This window comes from Asterias amurensis, chromosome 4 (assembly GCF_032118995.1).
Source record: "Asterias amurensis chromosome 4, ASM3211899v1".
Taxonomy (NCBI): domain Eukaryota; kingdom Metazoa; phylum Echinodermata; class Asteroidea; order Forcipulatida; family Asteriidae; genus Asterias; species Asterias amurensis.
Genome location: NC_092651.1, coordinates 21,901,307 through 21,924,701, shown reverse-complemented (window position 1 = coordinate 21,924,701; position 23,395 = coordinate 21,901,307). Strand labels below are relative to the sequence as shown.

Below are 23,395 nucleotides of genomic sequence, written 5' to 3'. Positions count from 1 at the left end.
TGGAGATATCACACACACTACCTATTGACTTTAATACTTGCCATAATAAGACACTGCTTTGAGTCATTTCATTTTGTCGCTTCGGGCGTTTAAGGAAATTCAAACAAATAAGTTTTGAAAAGTTAATAAGGTCCAACTTTATCCTCTTGGGGTGTAAACATTGCAACGGTTCGGATTAACTTTCATGTTGACAAACCTCCTTGATAAATTGTGCAAACTTATGTAGACCTCACCCCGTTTCACACGACAGTTATTTAGCGGGGGTCCATTGCTTAATTTCAGCAGAGTTGTGAAGATGTACAAATTTCATTTCTTGGGAAAGGACAGCAATGTTTGGATGGCCAAGGTCCCTTGTGAAATCTTCTCAAATTTGCCATCCTTCATCCATGCTGTCCTTTCACACGAAAGGTAATTTCGCAACCATGCTAAAATGAAGCACTGGGGCCCTTGCTAAATATGTTGTCGTGTGAAAAGGGTATAAGAATATTTTAAAGGAATTCTTCATTAACCATCCATGGTCAATGTCACAAAGAGTTGACGAGCGATCAATCTTCATTGCTTAGCAAAGTGTGACTTCATAATGCAAATCGCTGGTGATATTGGAAAGTTAAGATAGCACAAAACATACAATAAGATTCATCTTAAAAGATGAATCTTATTGTATGCTTTGTGTTATCTAGCCCAGGCTTATGTCTGTAAACTTATATCTGTAAAACTTGCATTTTGTGATCATGACAAACTTGGCTTTTTATGGGGGGTTTTCTGGTAATTTTTCGGCAAATGGCCTAAGTGGCCCCGATTTAAACGTCGCGTTGTTCTATTTTGCGCGAAATTGAAAGCTCCTTAGTTTCACTTTATGTAAGAAGGTGTTCATTTGCGTCATGCGATTAAAATAAATATATAGCTATTCAAATTTAACAATCCAGGGTCTAGCAGCGTCGAAATTGACATCAGCTTTTCAAAGAGGTTGTGGCTGTAAGCTGGTAAATCAAATGATGTTCTTGCATGGCCTAAAATGTAAAATGCATATAAGTACATTGAGTACAAATGCTATAGGCCTACAAGCTCTATTGACGAAAGGGGCCTTAAACAACCTATAGGCTATTAAACTACGGACCTGTACAAGCTTGAGTTTGTTCAAGTCTATATAGGTTTGACTTGCAAGTGTTTTCTCAACATATCGACCAATTATTGTTCAGCAACGTCGTTTACTTTGCATTTTATGGAGAGAGAAAAACGCATCAGCGGCGGCCGAATCATCCACTGTCTTGCACTCACACTGAATGCATTTGGCTCAAACCTTGTGATCGTATTACAACTTCGGAAACACTTTATTTACGGTTTTGCTTTTCCACTAAAGCTCTAGCCTTGACTTACAAACTAGACAGGTAAACCGTGTACTAATATGCATCTAGATGGCCTCGATCTTTTTGCATTCTTACTGTTTTGCAAGTCAATAACACACACCTGTCTTTATTGACTTTTTGATTATCAGCTTAAACCTCCTCTGTGAATTACTCTACACTCTTCGATAGAGTAACCACAATTTAAAAAGAAAATGGCCAGAAGAAATGTCTGTCCCGAGCCAGTATGGCTCACCGGTCCGGTGTTTATATCCAGTTTCCTTGGCATTAAACGACAGAGAATATTTCTACTTCCCCCCTGGAGAGGCAGTCCATCGCAGGTTACTCCCCATTTCTGGACGGTTCCTAGTTTTACTCCTATGTGGAGAGAAGCAATCATGATAAAGTGCCTTGCTCAAGAACAAAAGTGATGCGACAGACCAGGTCAGGATTCAAACCCACATTCTGTTAATTGCAGAAATTAAGTCCACTGCCCAAGACCGTTGTTCCACAAACCCCACTTTTGACAATCATCCAAAAAACCTCCTCCTAACTCATAAATCTTCAAGATTTTTTTTTAAATAGAACAAATAATGTTTGAATCGTTTCTCAGATTCAAGCGTTTGGGGTTTAAACAAAATAGTAAAAAAAATAGTCCAAACCATATTACTTTGAAGGTAGTCCTTTGAAATGTATGCTATCAACAGCTGCAGTGCTTCTCGCCAACTTATACTTGTCAGAGCAACCGGGCAATCTCGGTGGTCTAGCTGGTAAGACACTGCTCTAGAATTGTAAAGGTCGTGGGTTCGAATCCCAGTAATTATGCCTGTGGTTTGTTTCCACAGAACTCGGGAAAGTACTGAGTATACAGTGCCAACACACATCAGTCTAAGGCTTAATCGAAATTACTATTTATGGTTATTAATTTTGGAGTGCTTGCCAATGACCCTACCTTTAGCATAAACCGTACAATTATAGATAATCACTGATTATTCCCATCCCAAGATCAAGTTGTTATTTGTGTGACTGATAACAGGGTCACCCTACAATGTTAAGTATGCAGTGTACCCTCAAGACTTATCCCCCTCACCGGTCTGTCATCACAAGCTCCTTAAAGATTAGTCCCAAGAAAACTTTACAATTATGTGGCATTGAGTGATTGTGGATTAGCTTCTTCCGCAATACGGAAGAACGTTACCCTTGTTTCTAGCGGTTGCATCCTCACCAATGATGTCATCATGAAGAAGATAAAGTATGCCTTTGAGCAGTGAGGGAGAATGTTGCTTAGCAATTTGTTGGTATATCATATCATGAACAATACGTTAAAGTTAACTTAACAGTGCATAAGAAAATAGAATTAGCTGTTGCAAACAAATCTACTCCAACCAAATGGACCGATGGTATAAATGCAAAAAAAACGTTCAAGGCCTGACGTTTCGACCCAAGCAGAGAAAGACTCTGCTAGTGTCGAAACGCCAGGCCATTAACTATTGTTAATTATGATTCTTTACTATGTTGTATATTTTTGCTTAATCTGAAACGGCAGGTCATGTTAAAGAAATACAGCAGAGAGCTAGAAATTAGTTGGAAGTATTTTTTTGCAAGAACTTTCCCCAGCACTCTTGAATTAAACGCGGTTGACATACGTCAATCATCTTTAGATTCTTCGTACATTTCTCATTGTCGTGAGACAGACATCATGTCGGGCATTTTTTGTTTTCCTTTCTTATGTCTCTCTTACATCGCCGTTTCTTTTCATTAGGAGGTAGCCTTGATTGAACGTTTCATTGATATTTGAAAAGACCAGAGTAGACATGGAACACAAATTAATAACACAAAAACTTACCAATGTTTTTCCATCTTTAGATGCTTTTGCGGTCATGCCAATCCCCGTTGGTTGCAATATGAAGGATTTGTTTATTTGGCCCAGCATCCCATCAAAGTTAACTGGCTCAATAAGAGGGGCTAGTACCGTAAAATACGAGTTAAAGTTGAGCCCATTGTTCGAGGCACGTGATGACATCATTCTCATGACTGTATCTCCAAGTTGAAGGATCACTAACTGTCGATTAAACATTATATGAAACGGAAAAGCAGCACAGAAGACGGATACGGTGATCTTAGAGTCTATATGTTTCGACGAGAGCATCCTGTCCATTGTTCCATTTTGGAGGTGTTTGGTGCCGTTCTTCTGGTCTTCCAACAGGGGTTGAATCCCGTAGACGCAATGGTCGCAACCGTGGCCTCGTTGTTTTACGAGTTCAACTTCAACGAATGTATTAAAGAGCAGGATTGAGGCCATACGAATCTGTCCCAACATGCTTAGCTCCAGGCTATGGCTGCTGGTGTAGTAGTGTAATAACAATTTACCATCCGCTTCGATTGAACATCGATAGGAAGGAGTTTGCCCCTTTAAGACAAAATGACGGGAAAATATCAGCACAATCAAAATAGACACATCATATAAGACCTGGGATCAATTGCACAAAGATAGTCATAACATAGGACTCGTCCTAGGACTATTTAGTAATTATTCAAAAGGTTAAGGCTATAGTCCTAGAGTAACTCGGACGAGTAACTCGTCCGAGTAACTCGTCCGAGTAACTCGTCCTATCTCGAGATAAGACTAGTGATATCTCTTTTATTTGTGAAACCTACCCAGACATGTTTAGTAGAGTGATATTAGGGGCTTTCCACAGATGTTGTCCATTATCCAGATATTTTCAATTTTCTTTAATATTTCCTGTTCAAAACATTGCAACCCACAATGTCAAAACACCCCACAAGTACAGTTCCTACCTAACATCACCAAACAAAAGCAACAAAACCAACTACACTTAAAAAAAGTACAACTTCTAAGACCGTTCTGTTACTAAAGCAGATAATTGTGAATCAAAGCTTTAACATTAATTCATTGAAAGACTCTGGTTATAACTGTCTTCTGTGTGTCTTTCAAAATCTCTTGTTAAATACAAATTTAATAAAAAGCAGTTTAACGGGACGCCAGTCTCGCGTGATCTTGTCAGACTTTTCTAGTCACGTCTTAAGATGATTTAAACCATCTCGTCTCTTCACTCAACCTGAAGTTGACGGATTTGGTTCTCTGTGCCTCCATCGTTCTGAATGGATGACAACTGCTCTGAATGCCACATGGGTCATGCACTTCTATTGGCAAACTCAATGAACCCGCATCATCAATTCCATCCATGGCATACTGCCACTCAAGTTGCCTGTGTCTTTTATTTACAGGGAACTTTCTTGTTGTAATCTTTTTATTTTGTTTATAAAGCGCATTGAGACGGTTCTTCTACATTGCGTTAAAGAACTTGTTAAAATTACTTGTGGTGTGTCGCAGCCGAGCGGATAACAGGACCGGACTCACGATCTGAGCCCAATTTCATAGAGCTGCTAAGCACAAAAAAATTGCTGAGCATGAACAATTTTCCTTGATGAAAACAGGATTACCAACCAAATGTTTCATTTGTTGCATATTGCTTGTTACTGATTTTCGGCTGTTGTTTGCTTATCCTGAAAACCACGTGGAAAATTGGTTGGTAATCCTGTTTTTATCAAGGCAAAAATGTCATGCTAAGCAAATTTTGGTGCTTAGCAGCTCTATGAAATTGGCCCCTGATGTTTCTGGTGAGCAAAGTGTGGGTTTGAGTCCCGGTCGTGACACTGGTGTCCTAAAAAGCCAGACACTCAACCATTATGACTGTGTCCTTCGGATGGGACGTTAGGCCGTTGGTTCCATGTTTTAATGCACGTAAAAGATCAGTCTTAAAGAGAATGGGTTCGTCCCAGTTTTCCTGGTCGGATTAATAGCTGCAAATTGTGCCTAAGCACCTTGTAAAACACTTCATGGTTCTATGTGAAGAAAATGGTTCAAGATCCACAAACCTTACAGGAGAACTCTGAATGTTGAAATTCACTATTGAGTGGCGGAAATGAGCGCTTTATAAAAAGCCACTTTTATGACTCAATTTGAAATGTGTTTTTGTATAAATGTAACAACAAAATAAAGTGAAAATGCATTGTGTAGATTGATTACATACCTGTAACTGTTCTTCATTGATAACTCCTTGACCTAAAATATGTTCATAAAACCCGTCAATGTTGCCGTAGAATTCCGCCAAAGTCCCACCTAAAGCTCCAACGACAGCCCCGTACCGCTCGAAACAAAGACAGAAAAACTCCTCCCCATAACTGTCCATCAATTTCCGGTATTCTAAACCTATAGCAAATAAAAGAAACATATCATGGTTTAAATGTACTGGACACTATTTGTTATTTCTCAAACTAAACTTCAGCATAAAAACTTATTTGGTAGCGAGCAGTGGAGAGCTGTTGATAGTATAAGACATTGCGAGAAACGGCTCCCTCTGAAGTAACGTAATTTTTGAGAAAGAGGTAATGTTTCACACAATGATAAAACAGATGCGGGCCTTTTTTATAGGCATCCCAAAGCAAACAAATTTGTGCAACAAGGGCATTCTCTTGAAATTTCGATATAAACTTTTGAGTCCAACTTTTCACAGATTTGGTATGTAATGCATAAGGTGGGATACACCAAGTAGGAAAACTGGTCTTTGAAAATTACCAAGTGTCCATTGCCTGTTATTACTTTGTTCATTTTTGTATTTCAGTTTCCAAGCACCTGTTAATTTGTATTAATTTCACAAAGAGAAAGATGAACAGTCAGTGAACTTCAAGAGGACTAGTTTTATGATTGACACATTTATGTTTCCTGAAGCACATTTTGCTAAAGCAGCTGCTGACGACTCAGATACGAGAGGTTGACATTACCCTTAGCTCTTAAAACAATTCTAAGTGATAAATGTTTGTCAGGTTCCTGTAGGCAAGAGTGATAACTGTCAATGTGTCACCAAAAAAGATACCACACTTTTGCCCTCCTGGCCTCGGTCTGGATACGTTGACTTTGATCATTTGAAAGGCAAGAATATAGCCATTTAGTCGATTACCCTTGCCGGTTGGCACTGTGCCGAGAAGTCAAAAGCAAACTTCTGACACACTTTGTCCTTGTGGATGAAACAAAAGATGCCCCCACCTTCAACACAGGTGTTTCGTATTGACCCACCAACCTCCTTTAGCCCATGCTTCATCTAATAATGTTACAGTTTTTCGATATTTTACATTTCGTCCTGAAAATATTGCTGTTTTAATTAAAATAGACGATGGATATTGTGTCCTTGAGCATTCTATACCATCGATCACAAACGGGAAGAGCTTTAATAAGCCATGCATTTTCATGACCCCTTTCCTTTGAAGTTGTACAAAGAAGTTCTGAAGAATTAAATCTAATCGTTCTGATTTGTAGTACCCTTCGGGCTTTCTTTTCTGAATAAGGGTATGGTCATTCAGACAAATTAAACAATAATTAAGATTCATTTTTTAATATTTTAGACCCTCTGGGTTACTTTATTGTAAAAACATGTTTTAGACAAGAGACGTAAATAGACAAATCCTTGAAATATTTAGTATGCGTACATTAAAGGCTTACAGCTGGGTTAGAAACATGCAGTCATTTACATCTTTAAATTTCACCCGAAACTTCTTGGGTTATTTATTACAACTTTATATTGTTAAGCAATTTTTGCTCTTTATTCATTTATTGCAGACCTTTCTCGCTTTACAGAGCCACTTCCTAGGAAGCTCATGTAGACTTGTAAGCCCTGTGCACACCCAATACACGGATCAGGTAAGTGGCGTACTTCCATTGTAACTATTTCCTCCCTCTTCTGAAGAAATTCTCTGTGGGGTAGCCTACCACTAGAACAACAACATATTGTGGTGTGGCATTGTTCTTGTGTTAAAAGTACCCCGTAAGTTGGCATGTGTGTAAGACCGCCAAAGTTCGTTTCAGATTGATGCTTACCCCGGGGTTTTACTTCACTGAATCCTCCTCCCAAGCAGGGGTAGCCAAAAGGAAATATCAATTTCCCAGGGGTTTGCCAGGGTTAGCAGTTCTAGTGCTTAAGCAGCTCTATGAAATTGGGCCCTGCTCGTCTTCAGAGCTTCAGACAATACTGACCTTCAATGATGTTAAAGTTGGAATGTTTGGATGAGGTGCAGTTCTATCACGACAAAGCCCGGTTCATACTTCCTGTGAATGCGACGAATTTTTGACGTCACAGCCCTGCTTTCCCTGCGAATGTTTCGCAGGAGTTGAGCACATTTCAACTTATGTGCATTCTTCGTTGCAAATTGGTGACGTCAGAACTCGTATCGCATTTGCAATCGCAGGAAGTATATGAACCGGGCTTTAATCCAGAATGTTGCATATACACAAAGCAAAAAAAAAACACTGACTGCTTTTAATCATTCACAACAAGCCTGATTAAAATAGCCTTGCCCAAGAACCCCACTAATTGCATTGTACTTTATGCTTGCGTATATCTGCACTAATGCCCGAGCTCAAGTTAATCGTTTCGGGTCTGAGTTTCTCTGCTGTTAGAACACAATCATCAATGTTACAAAAAATTGTAATTAATAATTTAGATGACTAGACACATTTATTGCGATGTCTGTTGGGGATATCTCATGGAGGTCTAGATCGTAAAGGCAGATAATATTAGGTTCTGTTTTTGAGTGATTGGAGATTCTCTCTTGATTAAAACCCAAGGCTAGATGTGAAGTGGAGCCTTAATTCAATTCGGACTATATCGCATTTTGTGATTAACTTTTTTAGGAATTGTGTAGATACGAGTTTGGGGATACTGAAATTACTCTAAAAGAAATTAGAAAAATTAGTTTTCTTCAATAGAGACCAATCCACTGTATTACTGTATCCACAAATGTATTAAGGAAGAACCAACAAGCCTTTGAAATCAAACAGTGGAAATGTCAATGCGTGTATATAGACGATGTGACCTGTGACGTGTATATAGACGATGTGACCTGCGACGTGTATATAGACGATGTGACCTGTGACGTGTATATAGACGATGTGACCTGTGACGTCACATGTTTACAAAATAACCACCAAACATACATTCTTCCTTTGCTATGACACATCGCGTTGCTTGTTGCTCAATGCAGACGAAAGTGTTCATATACTACTTCACGGACTTCCACTGCCGTTCAAAATGCAACCTTAACGGAAATCACATATAGACCAAGTTCAAAACACCCCAAATGAGTTGAACTTCTTTGCTCAAGTGGTCTTCGCGCTCCGTGCACCTTCAAGTTTCAATAGAAATGTCTGATTTAAGACGTCTTAGTTTAGAGACGTCTTAAGATTAGGGTCCCAAACTCAATACACATTGCTCCCTCATCCGGTCACGTCTCCCACGTCCTTGATGCTCCATCTGAGGAATTGTTTCGATCGAAAAGAGAAAATGACTGAGGAAAGAGAAAATCATTTTCAGTCAAGCCTGGGCGTTTAATTGAATTCTAAAAGTCGCTGCTTTTCTTATCCCCATGGCGTTATAAAAAGAGCGAGATAATGCTCTTAGTCTTATGTTCATTATCGTGTCCTTAGTCTACCCATCTTCATGGGTCGGGGTAGTATTGATTGAGAAGTGGGATAATAAGAGTCAGTGTCTTAAAGGAACTGGACACATTTGGTAATTGTCAAAGACCAGTCTACTCACGATCCAGACGTATGCATAAAATAACAAATCTGTGAAAATTTTAACTCGATTGGTCAGCGCAGTGTTGCATGGGAATAATAAAAGAAAAAAACATCCTTGGTGCACAGATTTGTAATCTTTCAGATTACTAAAAAGGCTTCAGCCTGAAGTCTTTTTAATATTTGAGTAAGAAATTAACTCTTTCTCAAAAACTACATTACTGCAGAGGGAGCCGTTTCTCACAATGGTTTAAATTATCAAAAAGCTTTCTTGCTCGTAACTAAATACGTTTGTATGCAAACAATTATCATTAGTGTCCCTTGCCTTTAAAAATAAAAGGTCTTATTTTCTCGGTCATCTATATCAACATTATAAACACCGTGGTAGATGACTTGATACCCCGTAGTGTAAATTGTGACACTTTACAATTCCAGGTGTAGGCGTTGTGTTAAGGTAGTTGAGCCTTCCCCCATCACACATTGTTTTACATAATAACTATTATCGTCACTATGCCACGATAATAATTTGGATTCTAAATGTCTTGAAAGAGGTTGCAAAAAAACTTCAAGAGTAAAATGTTGCTGTATATTTCTAGCTGATACTTACAGACACGTAACAACGTCTACCAGGAGATTTATTGGGATTACTTTTTGTATAAAATGCACGCCATTATCTCCACCGAAAACCAGTTTCCACGGTGACACTCTGACCACAAATCAACAAATTATGCAAAGGCATGTTATTGCTTCAGCAGTCTAAAAAGCAATAGCCTAAGTGTTTGGACAAACCAATCTATATTCAGTCCATATACAGCTTAAGGTTTTCAAACTAACTCGAGAATCAAATGCAAACGCATTCATGTTGAACGCGTGCCTCCCCGCACGAAAAGAAAAGACACTTTCCCGCGTTTTTTTTAGAACTTTGCACGTGAGATGATTTCGCCTTTCACCGGTGCAGTTTAACCGTCCTGTCACGCGTGCAACCGAAAGATGATAAACCATAGATAGGGCGTTGAAGCCCATGCAAAAAAAGTCTGTCAGGCAATATTGAAATCATCACCCTCTGGCATTTTATCACTTGAATGAAAACTATTCAATGGGCTAATGGCAAACAAAGTGGGATTTTACCATAGGCTATGCCGGTATGTTCCGGGTTTGGGGCAGACTAAATGAAGTGTGCTAACTCGATCGAATGCAGGAAAACCCCATCGTATAAAAGGAGAGATTCCGATAACTGTTCGGGTTACGATTCCATCGGTCCTGGTTTTAAATCATATTAACATACATTCCTCGATCGATACTAAGAAGAAGGTAAGGCTTGGGTTTACAACGACTGTAAATAGCACACATAGAGTTACGGACACGAGTTTATTTTAAATGCAAAGAATCCGTAGGCTCCAATTTCTCCTCGCTCTGACGTCACTAGATGCTAGAAATGCTCGAGTTATGATTTATACAATGAAAAAGGAAGATGAGATTTGCAGGTCTCCACTGGCGTTGTCTAATTCGATCAAATTGATATGTCCGCCCCTTTTTCGCGGTCTTTTTTTTTAACGATTTGAGGTCAGATTTCAGAGTGATCTATATTTTGCGATTCTCCTGGGATGGGGTTCGGAGCTAAACTGCACGCTTTCCAAGACATATTCATAAGGGTCACTTAGAAGTATTACTTTTTTCATACATGTTTCTCATCCGGATTTCGGAGAAATATTTCTGATCTCATTTTGAAAAGAGTTGAAGTATTTGGAAGTTTCAAATGTTTAGGTGTAACGCAACGGTAGGGGATGGTTTCTATGTTTCCATCTCGTTTAGTAAAGATTAATGCCTCAGAGGAAGACTCTGCTGGGGTCGAAACGTCAAGCCATTTATTACTTATTTAGTTTATACCATAGTTCATTTTGATTGGAAGTTTGCAACAGCTTAAAGGAACACGTTGCCTTGGATCGGACGAGTTGGTCTATAAAACGCGTGTGTAACCGTTTTTTTATAAAATGCATATGGCTGGAAAGATGTTTTAAAGGTAGAATACAATGATCCACACAAATTTGCCTCGAAATTGCGTGTTTTTTTTTTTACTGTGCGAACTACACGGTCGGCCATTTATGGGAGTCACAAATTTGACTCCCATAAATGGCCGACCGTGTTAGTCGACGAGGTCAAAGGAAAACCGTGCATTTCGAGGCATGTTTGTGTGGATCATTGTATTCTACTTTTACAACATCTTTCTACCCATATGCATTTTATAACAAACGGTTACAAACGCTTTTCAAAGACCAACTCGACCGATCCAAGGCAACGTGTTCCTTTGATATGCTTACCTAAGGACGAATGTGTAAGATAGAGTTTCGTTGAACGCAGTAAGATAGTTTGTTTTATTTAAATCACGAGAAAATTTATCCAGTTATGACCCTTGTTTTTCTTTATACCCGAAAGGAAATTTGAGCAAAATAATGATTTTCAAAGATGTCCGGAGCGAACTAGTCCTCAAAATTTATATAAAAACAAAGTTATCAAATGAGTTTGATATATGAGGTCATTCTTTGAAAGAGTCACAATATTTACTGGTCGCTATAGTCACGAGTAATTGACCTTGATATCTTCACGATGTCTGCCCTCAGCATCTTTGTACTAAAAAATACCAACAAATCTTATATGTTATAAAATCTCCTTCGCTCGTGCCATCTCAGTGGTGATACATTCCGTACGTTCTTTGGGAACTCTACGAGAAGTCTTCCCCACACCGCGTAGGCGCCAAATTATACGGGGCAGTGCGACACCATGCTGCCCACGGCTGGTCGTACGCGTTGTAAAACTGACAACACGGATTCATGCGTATTTTTTTTTTTTTTGTGGTAGAGTCCAAAGACTGAGTGGCAAAGACCAACGCTGGTTGGCACAAGAATTCAAAACTCTGTCTGACTACAGTGTGTTTCTTTAAAGGCAGTGGACACCTTCGGTCATTGTCAAAGACCGGTATTCTCACTTGGTGTTTTGCAACATTTGCATAAAATAACAAGTCTGTGAAAATGTTGACTCAATTGGTCATCGAAGTATTCAAAGCTATATAGTGTGTTTCTTTAAAAGTCACTGGACACCTTTGGTAATTGTCAAAGACCGGTATTTTCACTTGGTGTATCGCAACATACGCATAGAAAAACAAATCTGTGTAAAGTTTGACCCAATTTGAAGTTGCAAGAGAATACTTAAAGAAGAAAAAATACCATTGTTGCACACCATTATTGCACAAATAAAAGGCTTCAGGCCTGAAGGCTTTTAATATTTGAGTGAGAGTTTACCTCTTTCTCAGAAACTACGTCACTTCGGAGGGAGCCGTTTCTCACAATGATGTATACTATCAACAGCTCTCCGTTTCTCCTTTCAAGTAATTTTTTTTGTGCTAACACTTATTTTGAGTAATTTTCAATAGTGTCAAATGCCTTTAATGGTGTAATGTAATGTATACCACGCCACAAATGTTCAACTGTTGATGAATTCACATGGCATCTTTCATGTCAAGTTGAACTCACGCAATACCAATAGCATCTGTAATGTCAAAAACCTTTCTTTAAGTTGTGTTAAAGAGAGAAACCAAGATTGGAAGTAATTTATTTAAGTCTTAAAATGGCCGAGATAATATCACGTTAAAATACAAGACTTGAAGTTTATACTATCAACCTCTCCACATTACTCGTAACCAAGTAAGGTTTTAAGCGTATAATTATTTTGAGTAGTTACCAATAGTGTCCACTGCCTTTAACTCAGTTTAACATGTTTAACATTTTGCCATGAGAAACACTTGTATTTCTATGATAATGTATGTTTGACATAGCAAGACAGTTTTATCCCTGGGGAAAACCAACAAAATAAATAAATTTAAAAAATAGCATGCACACTACCACAAATATCTCAAGAAGGTTGAGAAGTTAATCTTTAAGATGTTGGTCTCTCACCTAACATTGAAGCTGCTCTATGTGACATCTTGCAAACATAACCTTCATCAAATGGTTCATACTCTTCCTCATCATCACCTACTAAGAAGTCGTGTAATCCTAAGGATCTTCTGTAAAGAGAAACCAATTCAAATCAGTTATATGTAGGATTTGAAACTGTGCATGGTGGAAATACGATATAGAAAGGTTTAAGGTAACACCACTTAATGACTATCTCTCATGAGTTGGGGTGGTTCTGAAAAGAAACCGTTGGATTCAACTCGACGTTTCGATCAGTATGCTCTTTCTCCAGAAGACGATCAGAGCATACTGATCGAAACGTCGAGTTGAAACCAACGGTTTCTTTTCAGAACCACCCCAACTCATAAGAGATAGTCATTACATGATGTTACCGCAAACCTTTCTATATCAAATCAGTTATAGAATGAAAAGGGTCTTTATCATTTATGGTAATGACTCTGGAAATTAGTTATGGTAATAATAGTGGCCTCTTATTCGTCACTCGGTAACGCTCAAGGCGCTCCAACATTTAATAAATATCAATAATAATAAAACACAGCATTTGTAAGGCGCACTTTCTCTGTAAAAAACATTCAAAGGCGCCGGTCCAGGTCAATAAAAGAAAATCTCTGAAGTGTTCAAAGGCCAGTCTGAAAAGATGTGTTTTAAGGGAGTTTTGGAAGTGAGAAATGTCATGTGTTTCTCTTAGACTTTGAGGCAGAGAGTTCCAGAGGCGGGGGCAAGATTAGTATTTTTTGCAAGACTTATGCTGAACTACGTTTGAATTATGAGACATAATCTTTTTATAAAGCACGGTGTAATTGTTTACAATGTGCTGTGTTCAGCAGATTTGGTTAGCATATAATGCGAATTGAAAAAAACTTTTCACTTCGAAGTACTGCGGTTTTGGGAAATTATATCACTTTGATTTGACCCGGATCCAGGTCACAGGGGCCCGACTTATTTCTGGGTCATTATGAACTTGATTACGTGTCAAAATGATCCCGAAACTTTGTCTATTAACTGACGCAAGATTTTTTTTTTTCCTTTTTTTTTTTTCTTCTTCTTCTCCTTCGTCTTCCTCCTCTTTTTCTGTTTTTGCAAAGGTCTTAATAACTTCAAGTTTTGGTCTAAAGTTATTAAGACGACACACTGCAAAAACTGGGGTGTTAAATTAAAAACATGGTTGTTGTTACACTATAGATACCAACAAAAGAATACATGTACACCATTGGTTATTAAAATAGCACAAACTTCTTTGTATACATTTGTGTTATTTTTTAACACCCTAATGATGTTAACTTCGACTCTCTGTTCAGTATCTATTGTTACAACACACACGGTGTCAATGTTAACACCCCAGTTGTTGCAGTGCATGGTGTTAAAACATTCTTCATAAGAAGGAGGGGAAAAAACACCATTATTGACAAATAATTTGAACTTACACTAATGCATCGGTGTCCGGTCTACCTTGCGTACATACCACTCGCCGTAATGTTTGGCGGACAAGGGACATCTGCAAAACAAACAAAAAACCGATTACATTTTCTCCTCCCACCATCACATAGATTACTTTTTTACAGTAAATTGAATGCAACCTTGTAGCAGTCAGAGGAAACACTTAAATTTAGCCTCAGAGAAATAATTGTGGTCTGGCCTCGATGTTGAGGTTTCTCAGCATCCCTTGATCTTGTTATTGGAATGATGTGACATTCTGCTCCTAGTAGGAAACACCTTTGGATCAAAATGAATTTATAAATCAATCGATGTTTAAAGGGAGGGTACACGTTTGGTAATTGTCAAAGACCAGTCTTCTCACTTGGTGTATCCCATCATAACCATAAAATAACAAGCCTGTGAAAATTTAGGCTCGTTGGTCATCGAAGTTGCGAGAAAATGATGAAAAAACACCCTTGTTGGACGAATTTGTGTGCTTTCAGATAAAAATAAAAGACTTCTAGCTAGAAGTCTTTTTATTATTTTAGTGAGAAATTACCTCTTTCTCAAAAACTACGTTACTTCAGAGGTTTCCTACAATGTTTTATATTATCAACAGCTCTCCAATGCTCGTTACCGAGCCAGTTTTTAAGTTAATATTTGTTTTGAGTAATTACCAAACGTGTACCTTCCCTTTAAAGGCACTGGACAATATTGATAATTACTCAAAATAATTATTAGCATAAAACCTTACTTGGTAACGAGTAATGGGGAGCTGTTGATAGTATAAAACATTGTGAGAAATGATTTCGAGACCTTAGATTTAGAATTTGAGGTCTCGAAATCAAGCATCTGAAAGCACACAACTTCGTGTGACAATGGGTTTTTTTTCTTACATTACTATCTCGCAACTTCGACGACCGGTGGAGCTCAAATTTTCACAGGTTTTTTAGTGTATGTGTATGTTGAGATACACCAAGTGAGAAGACTGGTCTTTGAAAATTACCGATAGTGTCCGGTGTCTTTAATATGAAAGTCAAAGGTAAAGCCTCGAGTGGTCCATATGTACACAAGGCCACGATTGTACTGTGATATGTTTTAACTTCAGGTTGATTACATCATAAACAAAAAGTACGCTTCCAAATTTAAAAACCTTACTTGACTGGAAGTACACATTATTCCTAAGTATCCACAGTGAAATCGCAACCATTTTGGTCGGCCAACCATTGTTGGAAATGTGTGACTTCTAATACAACAAGGTCTGTCTGATTGATAGGTTGCAATCGTCATCCTTTTCTAAATAAGAAATCAATCCCAAACACCTCGACAAACAAACAAACAAACAAAAATCACCAATTACGTCATTTCCCCTTATAAAAAGACAAGATTTGACTCAAATGCTGGTACTTGCATTTGAAACAGTCCGTGCATAGTTATATTACAGAAGACTGTGGTCAATATTTGTTGCAGTGTGTTGTTAACAAGACTATGTGTTTGTTTTTGATATTGCTTTCTTCATTGGTTGTTGAATTAGTTTGTAGTTTTGTGTTTATTTAAAGGCATTGGACACTAATCTGTCATTACTCAAAATAATGGTTAGCATAAAAAATGACTTGGTAACGAGCGATAGAGAGCTGTTGATATAAAGTATTTTGAGAAACGGCTACCTCTGAAGTAAAACAGGTTTTTTTTAGAAGGAGGTAGTTTCTCACTCAAATATTAAAAGGCTTCAACTGAAGCCTTTTATTATGCATCTGAAAGCACCCAAAGAAATGCAACAAGGGTGTTTTTTCTTGAATTATTCTCTTGCAGCTTCGATGACCAATTTAGCCCAAAGTTCCCATTTTGTTTGTAATACTGGTCTTTGACAATTGCCAAACATACCCAGTATCTTTACCCCAGTGGTCGTCTATGCACTGACTCATTTCATCTAATAGTAAGGCAGTATAGCTCGTCTGGGCACCGACTTATTTCAACAAATAGTAAGATTTTAATAAAAAAAACAGAATGCGCCATAAGATAAAAAGTGCGTTAGGATCGATGAAGAACACTTGGTAGGCTGTGAATACGACACGAAGAAAGACTACAGGGAGGGTTGCAATCCACCATGACAATATAGTCAGGTTCCCTAAGCGCTTTCATTATAACTGAGATGATGCAAACAATGGGCCAGCCTAATTTATTTTTCGATTCTTAATATCGAAAGTCGATAGATGTGCTTCTTAAAAATTCCTGTATACTTACGGAAAGTGGACTGAAACCACAGTCTAAAGAATAATCAAGATCAACTTTAGCACTTAGTGTTAGACTCTGTATTACTCTGTAATCCTACCCTTTGTCAAACCCATCATTCAATTGTTTCTGCAGTACATGTAACTAGAGCATGGGTTAAAATCCAACCATTAACCACAAAGTATCCAATGTTGATCTTACTTGAAAATCATTAGACGGAATATCCATGAGCGATGAAAAGTAAGCTAAACGATGAGAGCCTTTCTTTTCAAAAATGTCTCTTAAAACAAAAGGCCATATTGATCAGAAGGCTCCTTTTGAGCGTACAAATTGAAAGTGTACCTAGAGAAGACTTATGTTTTAAAAGTATAGTTTTTAATTTTGCGGCACAGAACGCAGCCTTACAGCCATTGGACACTTTCGGTACAGAAAAAAAAAGTTCACAGATTTACAAATAACTTACAGGGTTTACAGAAGCTAATGGTGGAAGACTTCTCTTGAAATATTATTTCATGAAATGCTTTACTTTTTGAGAAAACGGTAAAACAATATATATTCTCGTTAGCAAGAATTACGGATTTATTTTAAACACATGTCATTACACGGCGAAACGTGCGGAAACAAGAGTGGGTTTTCCCGTTATTTTCTCCCGACTCCGATGACCGATTGAGCCTAAATTTTCACAGGTTTGTTATTTTATATATAAGTTGTGATACACGAAGTGTGGGCCTTGGACAATACTGTTTACCGAAAGTGTCCAATGGCTTCAATGATGGGATGTCACACACAAACAATTCTATACCTTTCTTCACTCTTCAAATACCGAAACTAAAAAGAAATGCTCTGATCTTGAAAAAACCTCTTCTGAAATTCAATTAAAAGATTAATAAATACAATTTCATTTATTGCATTGTACCTGTCTAACTTAAGCCGCCCCACTTTGCAATTAAAGTGACTGTAGGCCTAAGTGCATAAACAAAATTCTCTGTTCTTCTTCTTCGTCATTGCATGAGTAACTGACCTAACTGCATTAAAATTAAAATTAATATTAGCCTTGAATAATGTAAAGGTGCACATTTCAACGGTTCTTTGTCAATAGTTTAAGTTCTCCCAGGGCAGATGTTTATTTGAATTTAAATCAGACATGGCATCGTTACATGAAGCGAACCATTCACACGGAATGATGTGAAAAGTGCTTTCATCTTTCACATCATCAGATGAGGGAGGTCCATCTAGATTTTGGTAAGAAAGCTTCTGTAATATATAGACATGGTGCGCATGACGTCATTTGAGTTTGGCGCCCTCGCTTAGAGGTCAAAAGGTTAGTTGCTCGTTTGCCGATACTGTGCGCCGCGAGTTACACACCTGTGCATTTTCCCTTTGTTTCATCATTGGTTTAAATCTAAGATGGCGGCTGTATGACGTCAATGTATAAGGTCTATAGGATTGAGCTGTTAAAAAGACTATAATGAAGAACATTTCGGATGTGGTGATTATATCGAACAAAATTTATGAATTTTAAAGACATTTTTGGTATTTACACACAACATATATTGTTCAAAAACACTTATTTGGTAACGAGCAAAGGAGAGCTATGTTGATGAAACGGTAATTTCTCCCCGAAATATTTAAAAAGACTTCGATAATCAATTTTGAGCCAACATTTCCGCAAATGTGTATTTTTATGCATTGTGTTGAGATACACGATAGTGTGTTTAATCGTAAACTTAAAATGGGTCTTGTATCTAAAACATTAAAGAGTGGGGCTAAGGGGTAAACCACGCAGCATTTAAACAATATTCCAGTTTCTTAAAGAAATAATGTCTGAAGATGTTATATTCGTATTGGATGATGACATTGTGCCGAGTGCAACACCGAGTGTGATTAAATGGTACGGACACACAAGATTGAATTTTTCTGCCCTATTCTTGGTTTGAAAAACCAAACTTGGCAAATCCTTCTTCAGAGATCTATCCTTTGATTAAAACTCTCAGCGACAAATTCTTTTAAGTTGGTGATTTTCTCGGTGAACTACATTTTAACTGTAACTATCTCCATGCTCAATATTGGTGTATGTAGAGCCTTGGTCTTTGGTGGCCCGTAACATTTTCTTATACGTAATTGTGTGTTAATAATATCACCAGCCTTAGGGGAAAAAACAATTAAGGTTTAGAAGTAATGGAGGTTTCTTCCCTTCATCAAGCTATTGGGTATTGGTGTTACTGACTAAATCCTTTCCTACCCCTCGCTGATTGTGATGAGTCAGTGAGGGAGCTGTAGCTTCTTCTATTTTTTTTTTCCATTTTAACGGTCAGTTTTCCTTTGGGACCAGATTCCCCATTCGCCTGACCGGCCACTTGATTCTAATGAATTAACACCCTGCGTTTGAGTCGGATAAGGAAAAGAAAAACCACCTGACCCATGTGACGTTTGCAGCTCAGGCAAACCGTGAACAAATCTGAGGAGGGGGAGAGATCTTTTGAAACTTGACGGTGAATTTGCCGGTGTGTAATCTAATTTGACGAGCGTTACTTACGGTTCGGATCCAGAGGTACTCCTTAAGGAGGGAGAAACGCTAAGGGTTTTGACAGGCCAGGGGCCTTTAGCAGTGATAAGAACAAGAGGCAAGTTTTACTGGAGGGATACAAGACTTTGTAAATTGACATATCGTGTACTTATCTGTAACTGAATTTGCCACCGGGATCGTGTTGCCGGCCACAATAGCTTTTAACCAAAGAAAGTAATTCTTAGCTTGACGTTTGTATAGGAAGTGTTTGGTCATGTGGTGTTGTTATTATCAGAAAATGATATCAGAAGAGTGGGGAAATCAATTAACTGGAATTGTCAGTCACAATTTATCATGGAGGTAAATGTTTACCGTAAAATCTATAATTTTATCAATTTAATTGTGTGCGTTTGAGTAGACATAGAAACTCTGTCTTTAAATATAAATGTTTTCACTTAATCAACCTTTGTTTTTGTTTTTTTATCACAAATCTTAAAGGGAGAGACTTGTTCTAAAAACGTTCTAAATAATGTTTTACTGTTTAATTGTGTGCATTGGAGTAGACATAATATTGTAAATTAATAATCAACCTTTGATTTTTGAGAGGGGAAAATCTAATAGGAAGAGACTCTTTTTTAAAGGAGCATTCTGATAATGTATAACAGTTTCATGGTGTGCATTGGAGTAGACATTGAAGCTCTGTCTGTAGTTATACATGAAATCACTTAATCAACCTTTGATTTTTTTAGTTGGACAAATCATAAAGGAGGAGACTTGGTTTAAAACAAAAACATGATAATGTTTGACTGTTTAATGGTGCGTTTTGGAGTAGACATAAATACTCAGTCTTTATTTATAAATATTGTAAATTAATAAACCTTTTTTTTTTTTTTTTAATGGACAAATCTTCAAGGAAAACATTCTGATGTTTGAATATTTATTGGTGTGCATTGAAATAGACATAAAAGCTTATTTATTTATAAATATTGTCAATTCATCAACCTTTGATTTTTGAGGATAAGAAACTTGTTCTAAAAACATTCTGATAATGTTTGACTGTTTAATGGAGTTCATTTGAGTCGACATAAAAGCTCAGTATTTATTTAGAAAATATTGTAAATTAATCAACCTTTGATTTTTGAGTGAGAAACTTGCTCTAAAAACATACTAAAAATGTTTGACTGTTTAATGGTGTGCATTGAGGAGGACATAAAAGCTCATGTTTTATTTATAAATATTGTAAATTAATCAACCTTTGATTTTTTGAGATGAAGAAATCTTAAAGGGAGAGACTCGGTAAAAAAGGCATTCTGATAACGTTTGACTGTTTAATGGAGTTCATTTGAGTTGACATAAAAGCTCAGTATTTATTTAGAAAATATTGTAAACTTGTTCTAAAAACATACTAAAAATGTTTGACTGTTTAATGGTGTGCATTGAGGAGTACATAAAAGCTCATGTTTAATTTATAAATATTGTAAATTAATCAACCTTTGATTTTTTGAGATGCACAAATCTTAAAGGGGAGACTTGGTAACACAAAACATTCTGATAATGTTTGACTGTTTATTTGTGTGCATTGGAGTAGACATAAAAGCTTTGCCTTTGACTGTAAATCTAATCAATTTATTAATCTTTGAATTTTGAGATTGACAAATCTTAAAGCAAGAGACTTGGTAAAAGCAAACATTCTGATAATGTATGACTGTTTAACGGTGTGCATAGGAGTTAGACGAAAAAGCTCAGTCTTTATTTTAAAATATTATAAATTAATCAACCTTAACATTTTTGAGATGGACAAATCTTAGAGTAAGAGACTTGTTCTGAAAACATTCTTATTATGTTTGACCGTTTAATGGTGTGCATTTGAGCAGACATAAATATAATCAATTAATGAACCCTGGATTTTTGAGATGGACAAATCTTAAAGGAAGAAACTTGGTGAATAAAACAACCATTCTGATAGTGTATGGCTGCTGGTGCGTTTTATATAGTCAGCATCTACCGTTTCTGCCATGCGAGTTATGCACTCTTATACTGCAGCTATAATCGTATCAATGAAACGCACAGACAGGGATCATGTTCAAACGGTATCTTTTCCATCTTGCTCTTTTGTCGAAAAGATTCGCCCTAGACGAAATTCAATGAACAATTGTTGACTTCCCGCACTAAGAACTTTGCATAGCCCAGATATGCAGTCATCAAGAAAGATGTGCCATTTATAATACGGGACAAGGCGGGCTCGTATGACGTATGCTATACAGTAGGGCTTAACATGTGATTTGAACAAGAAGTACGCAGCCCTGCGCAAGTTATCTGAAACTCTACCCCGCCTTAAATCGAACGCTGATTCAAGATTCAGAAAGATACCTCACCAATTCCCTCCGAAATGTGATACCCGGGAAAACGATAGACGAGCTGTGCTTTACGGTGTTTCTTTTTGTCTCTGCCGGATTTTTGTTTCTTTTTCGAAAATATATTATAGCATTTGGAACTGTGGATCATCGTGCCACACACCCCTAGAACGCGAGAAAGTCAAGATTTATGTCAACAATGCGTTTTCAAGAAATGTTTGTAGAACGTAGGTTTGCGGTTTTGCTGGCTGTTAAAACATGACATTTCCAACGTATTCTTGAACGGTATCTATTTTGGTTGTTTTCAGTCAACGGTATCATCTTTTCTTTCACTAAACCTCGTGTTTTCGCTGCTTGTGTTTAAAGTTTAACTGACCGTTAGTGAAAAGCCGGGGAACAAAATCAATATAAATCGCAAGAAGAAAACAAAATCTTGATTTTTGTAACATTGAAATTAATATCCACCGCCAACACACACAAAGGAACGAATACCTCAGAAAAGGTTTCCAGGGTTTGAAGAACTGTTTGAGTCAATAGATAGAGCATGGAAAACATGCTAACAAACAATCAAAAACATCTCAAGAACGTGGGCAGTGAACTAAAATGCATTTCTGAATTCTCCAGTTTCTTAAAAATAGCTGTACCTTCCAGCCCGGTATCAGAGTTCCCTTTCACCCAAGATTCCTGTGTCACAAATATATCTGACAGAATACATCATTATAAAGCATTCAAAACTCGGCAAGCAATTTCCAGCGGCCCTAAGAAAAAAACCTCCCCGATTCCACGCCTCTCCCTTGAGATGAGGCATCAACATTCATAAACTCCTGTCAGTGCTCCTTTATAAGTTGCTTGGTTTGTGATAAACCCAACCTATATAACCCATCTCTTATAAAACCCAACATAGTTTAATAGTAGTTTCAATATGGGTGTTTTTTCAGAACTGAGTGGACTCCCGAACAATCCGATAAATCTACTCCGCGGTAGTAGAATATAGCAAGGCAGTTCTCTTAAGAACAAACTCTACCTGGCAAGTAGATACACACATGGTGTTACCACAAACCAAATATTATGATACCTCACCATGCAATGTCTCAAATCCTAAATATGCTTTAACTTTGACATTGAATCAAATACTGCAAAGGAGGATTGTGTCCAACAATATGTATAAATCCAGCTCAAATAATATATATCTATATAATTGCCTCTGACGAAGGTCCGGTTTGGATCGAAAGCTAAGGCCTGAAAGGCACTCTCCCCTGTTAATTTTATTATAATTATATATCCGTTTAATGCTTTGCTCCTCTAATAAATACAAATATATATGTTTATGTTCGTAATTGATTTTGCCTCTGACGAATGTCCGTTTTGGATCTAAAGCTATTGGCCATCTCCCTACTAGTTTTAAACACAGTAGAAAAAATACATATATATATATATAAATATGCTATTCATTAATTGACCATTGTTAGTTGCGTCATGATGCAACTTGCTCTCTAATCCTACCCTTTCATATTTCCCGGCATTGTTATCGAACAATGCATTTACCACTTTTATGGTCCAGTAATCCATCCTTTCGTTTACTCCTATTGGCTCATATTCACCAATTGTTTCTGAAATAGAGACTTTGATTGGCTGTAATTTTCCCGCTTCTTTCGGGACCCTTCCCTTAATCCCTTTCCCCTCGTTTTTCTATAAATGGATATGTATTTGTTTGTACTTGTTTTATGCCTCTGAAGAGGGTCCGATTTGGATCGAAAACTAAGGCCATCTACCTTACTCATTAGATATAAATATAATAATAACATTTCTGTTTCATCTTAATTAGGTTTTTTTCCTCTCATCCCACCAAATCCACACTGCCACTTCTTTCTGTAGTCACGTGATCTTTAATTTTGTCTTAACTTGTAAGCAAAATGCAGCCCTCGATCAATGGTTTAATTTAAGGGAAAGGAGGGAGAAAAAGAAGCTGTTTAAACAAGGTC

General features: G+C 37.4%; 2 protein-coding genes across 2 annotated transcripts in view; one reads left to right on the top strand and one right to left on the bottom strand.

The window, feature by feature from the left end:
- The window catches only part of LOC139936015 (uncharacterized), a 135,344-nt gene that overhangs the window by 55,572 nt on the left and 56,377 nt on the right, over positions 1-23,395 (top strand). The window contains exon 3 of the mRNA XM_071930713.1: positions 6,982-7,062. The gene's annotated coding sequence lies outside the window, so the exon portion shown is untranslated. The remainder of the gene's footprint in view (positions 1-6,981; positions 7,063-23,395) is intronic.
- Positions 1-23,395, bottom strand: part of LOC139936012 (guanylate cyclase soluble subunit alpha-2-like) — a 73,488-nt gene that overhangs the window by 16,921 nt on the left and 33,172 nt on the right. Inside the window, exons 2-5 of the mRNA XM_071930710.1 lie at positions 14,330-14,400; positions 12,885-12,994; positions 5,399-5,577; positions 3,190-3,753 (exon numbers count right to left, since the gene is read on the bottom strand). Coding sequence (XP_071786811.1) covers positions 3,190-3,753; positions 5,399-5,577; positions 12,885-12,994; positions 14,330-14,400 — 924 coding nt within the window. The remainder of the gene's footprint in view (positions 1-3,189; positions 3,754-5,398; positions 5,578-12,884; positions 12,995-14,329; positions 14,401-23,395) is intronic.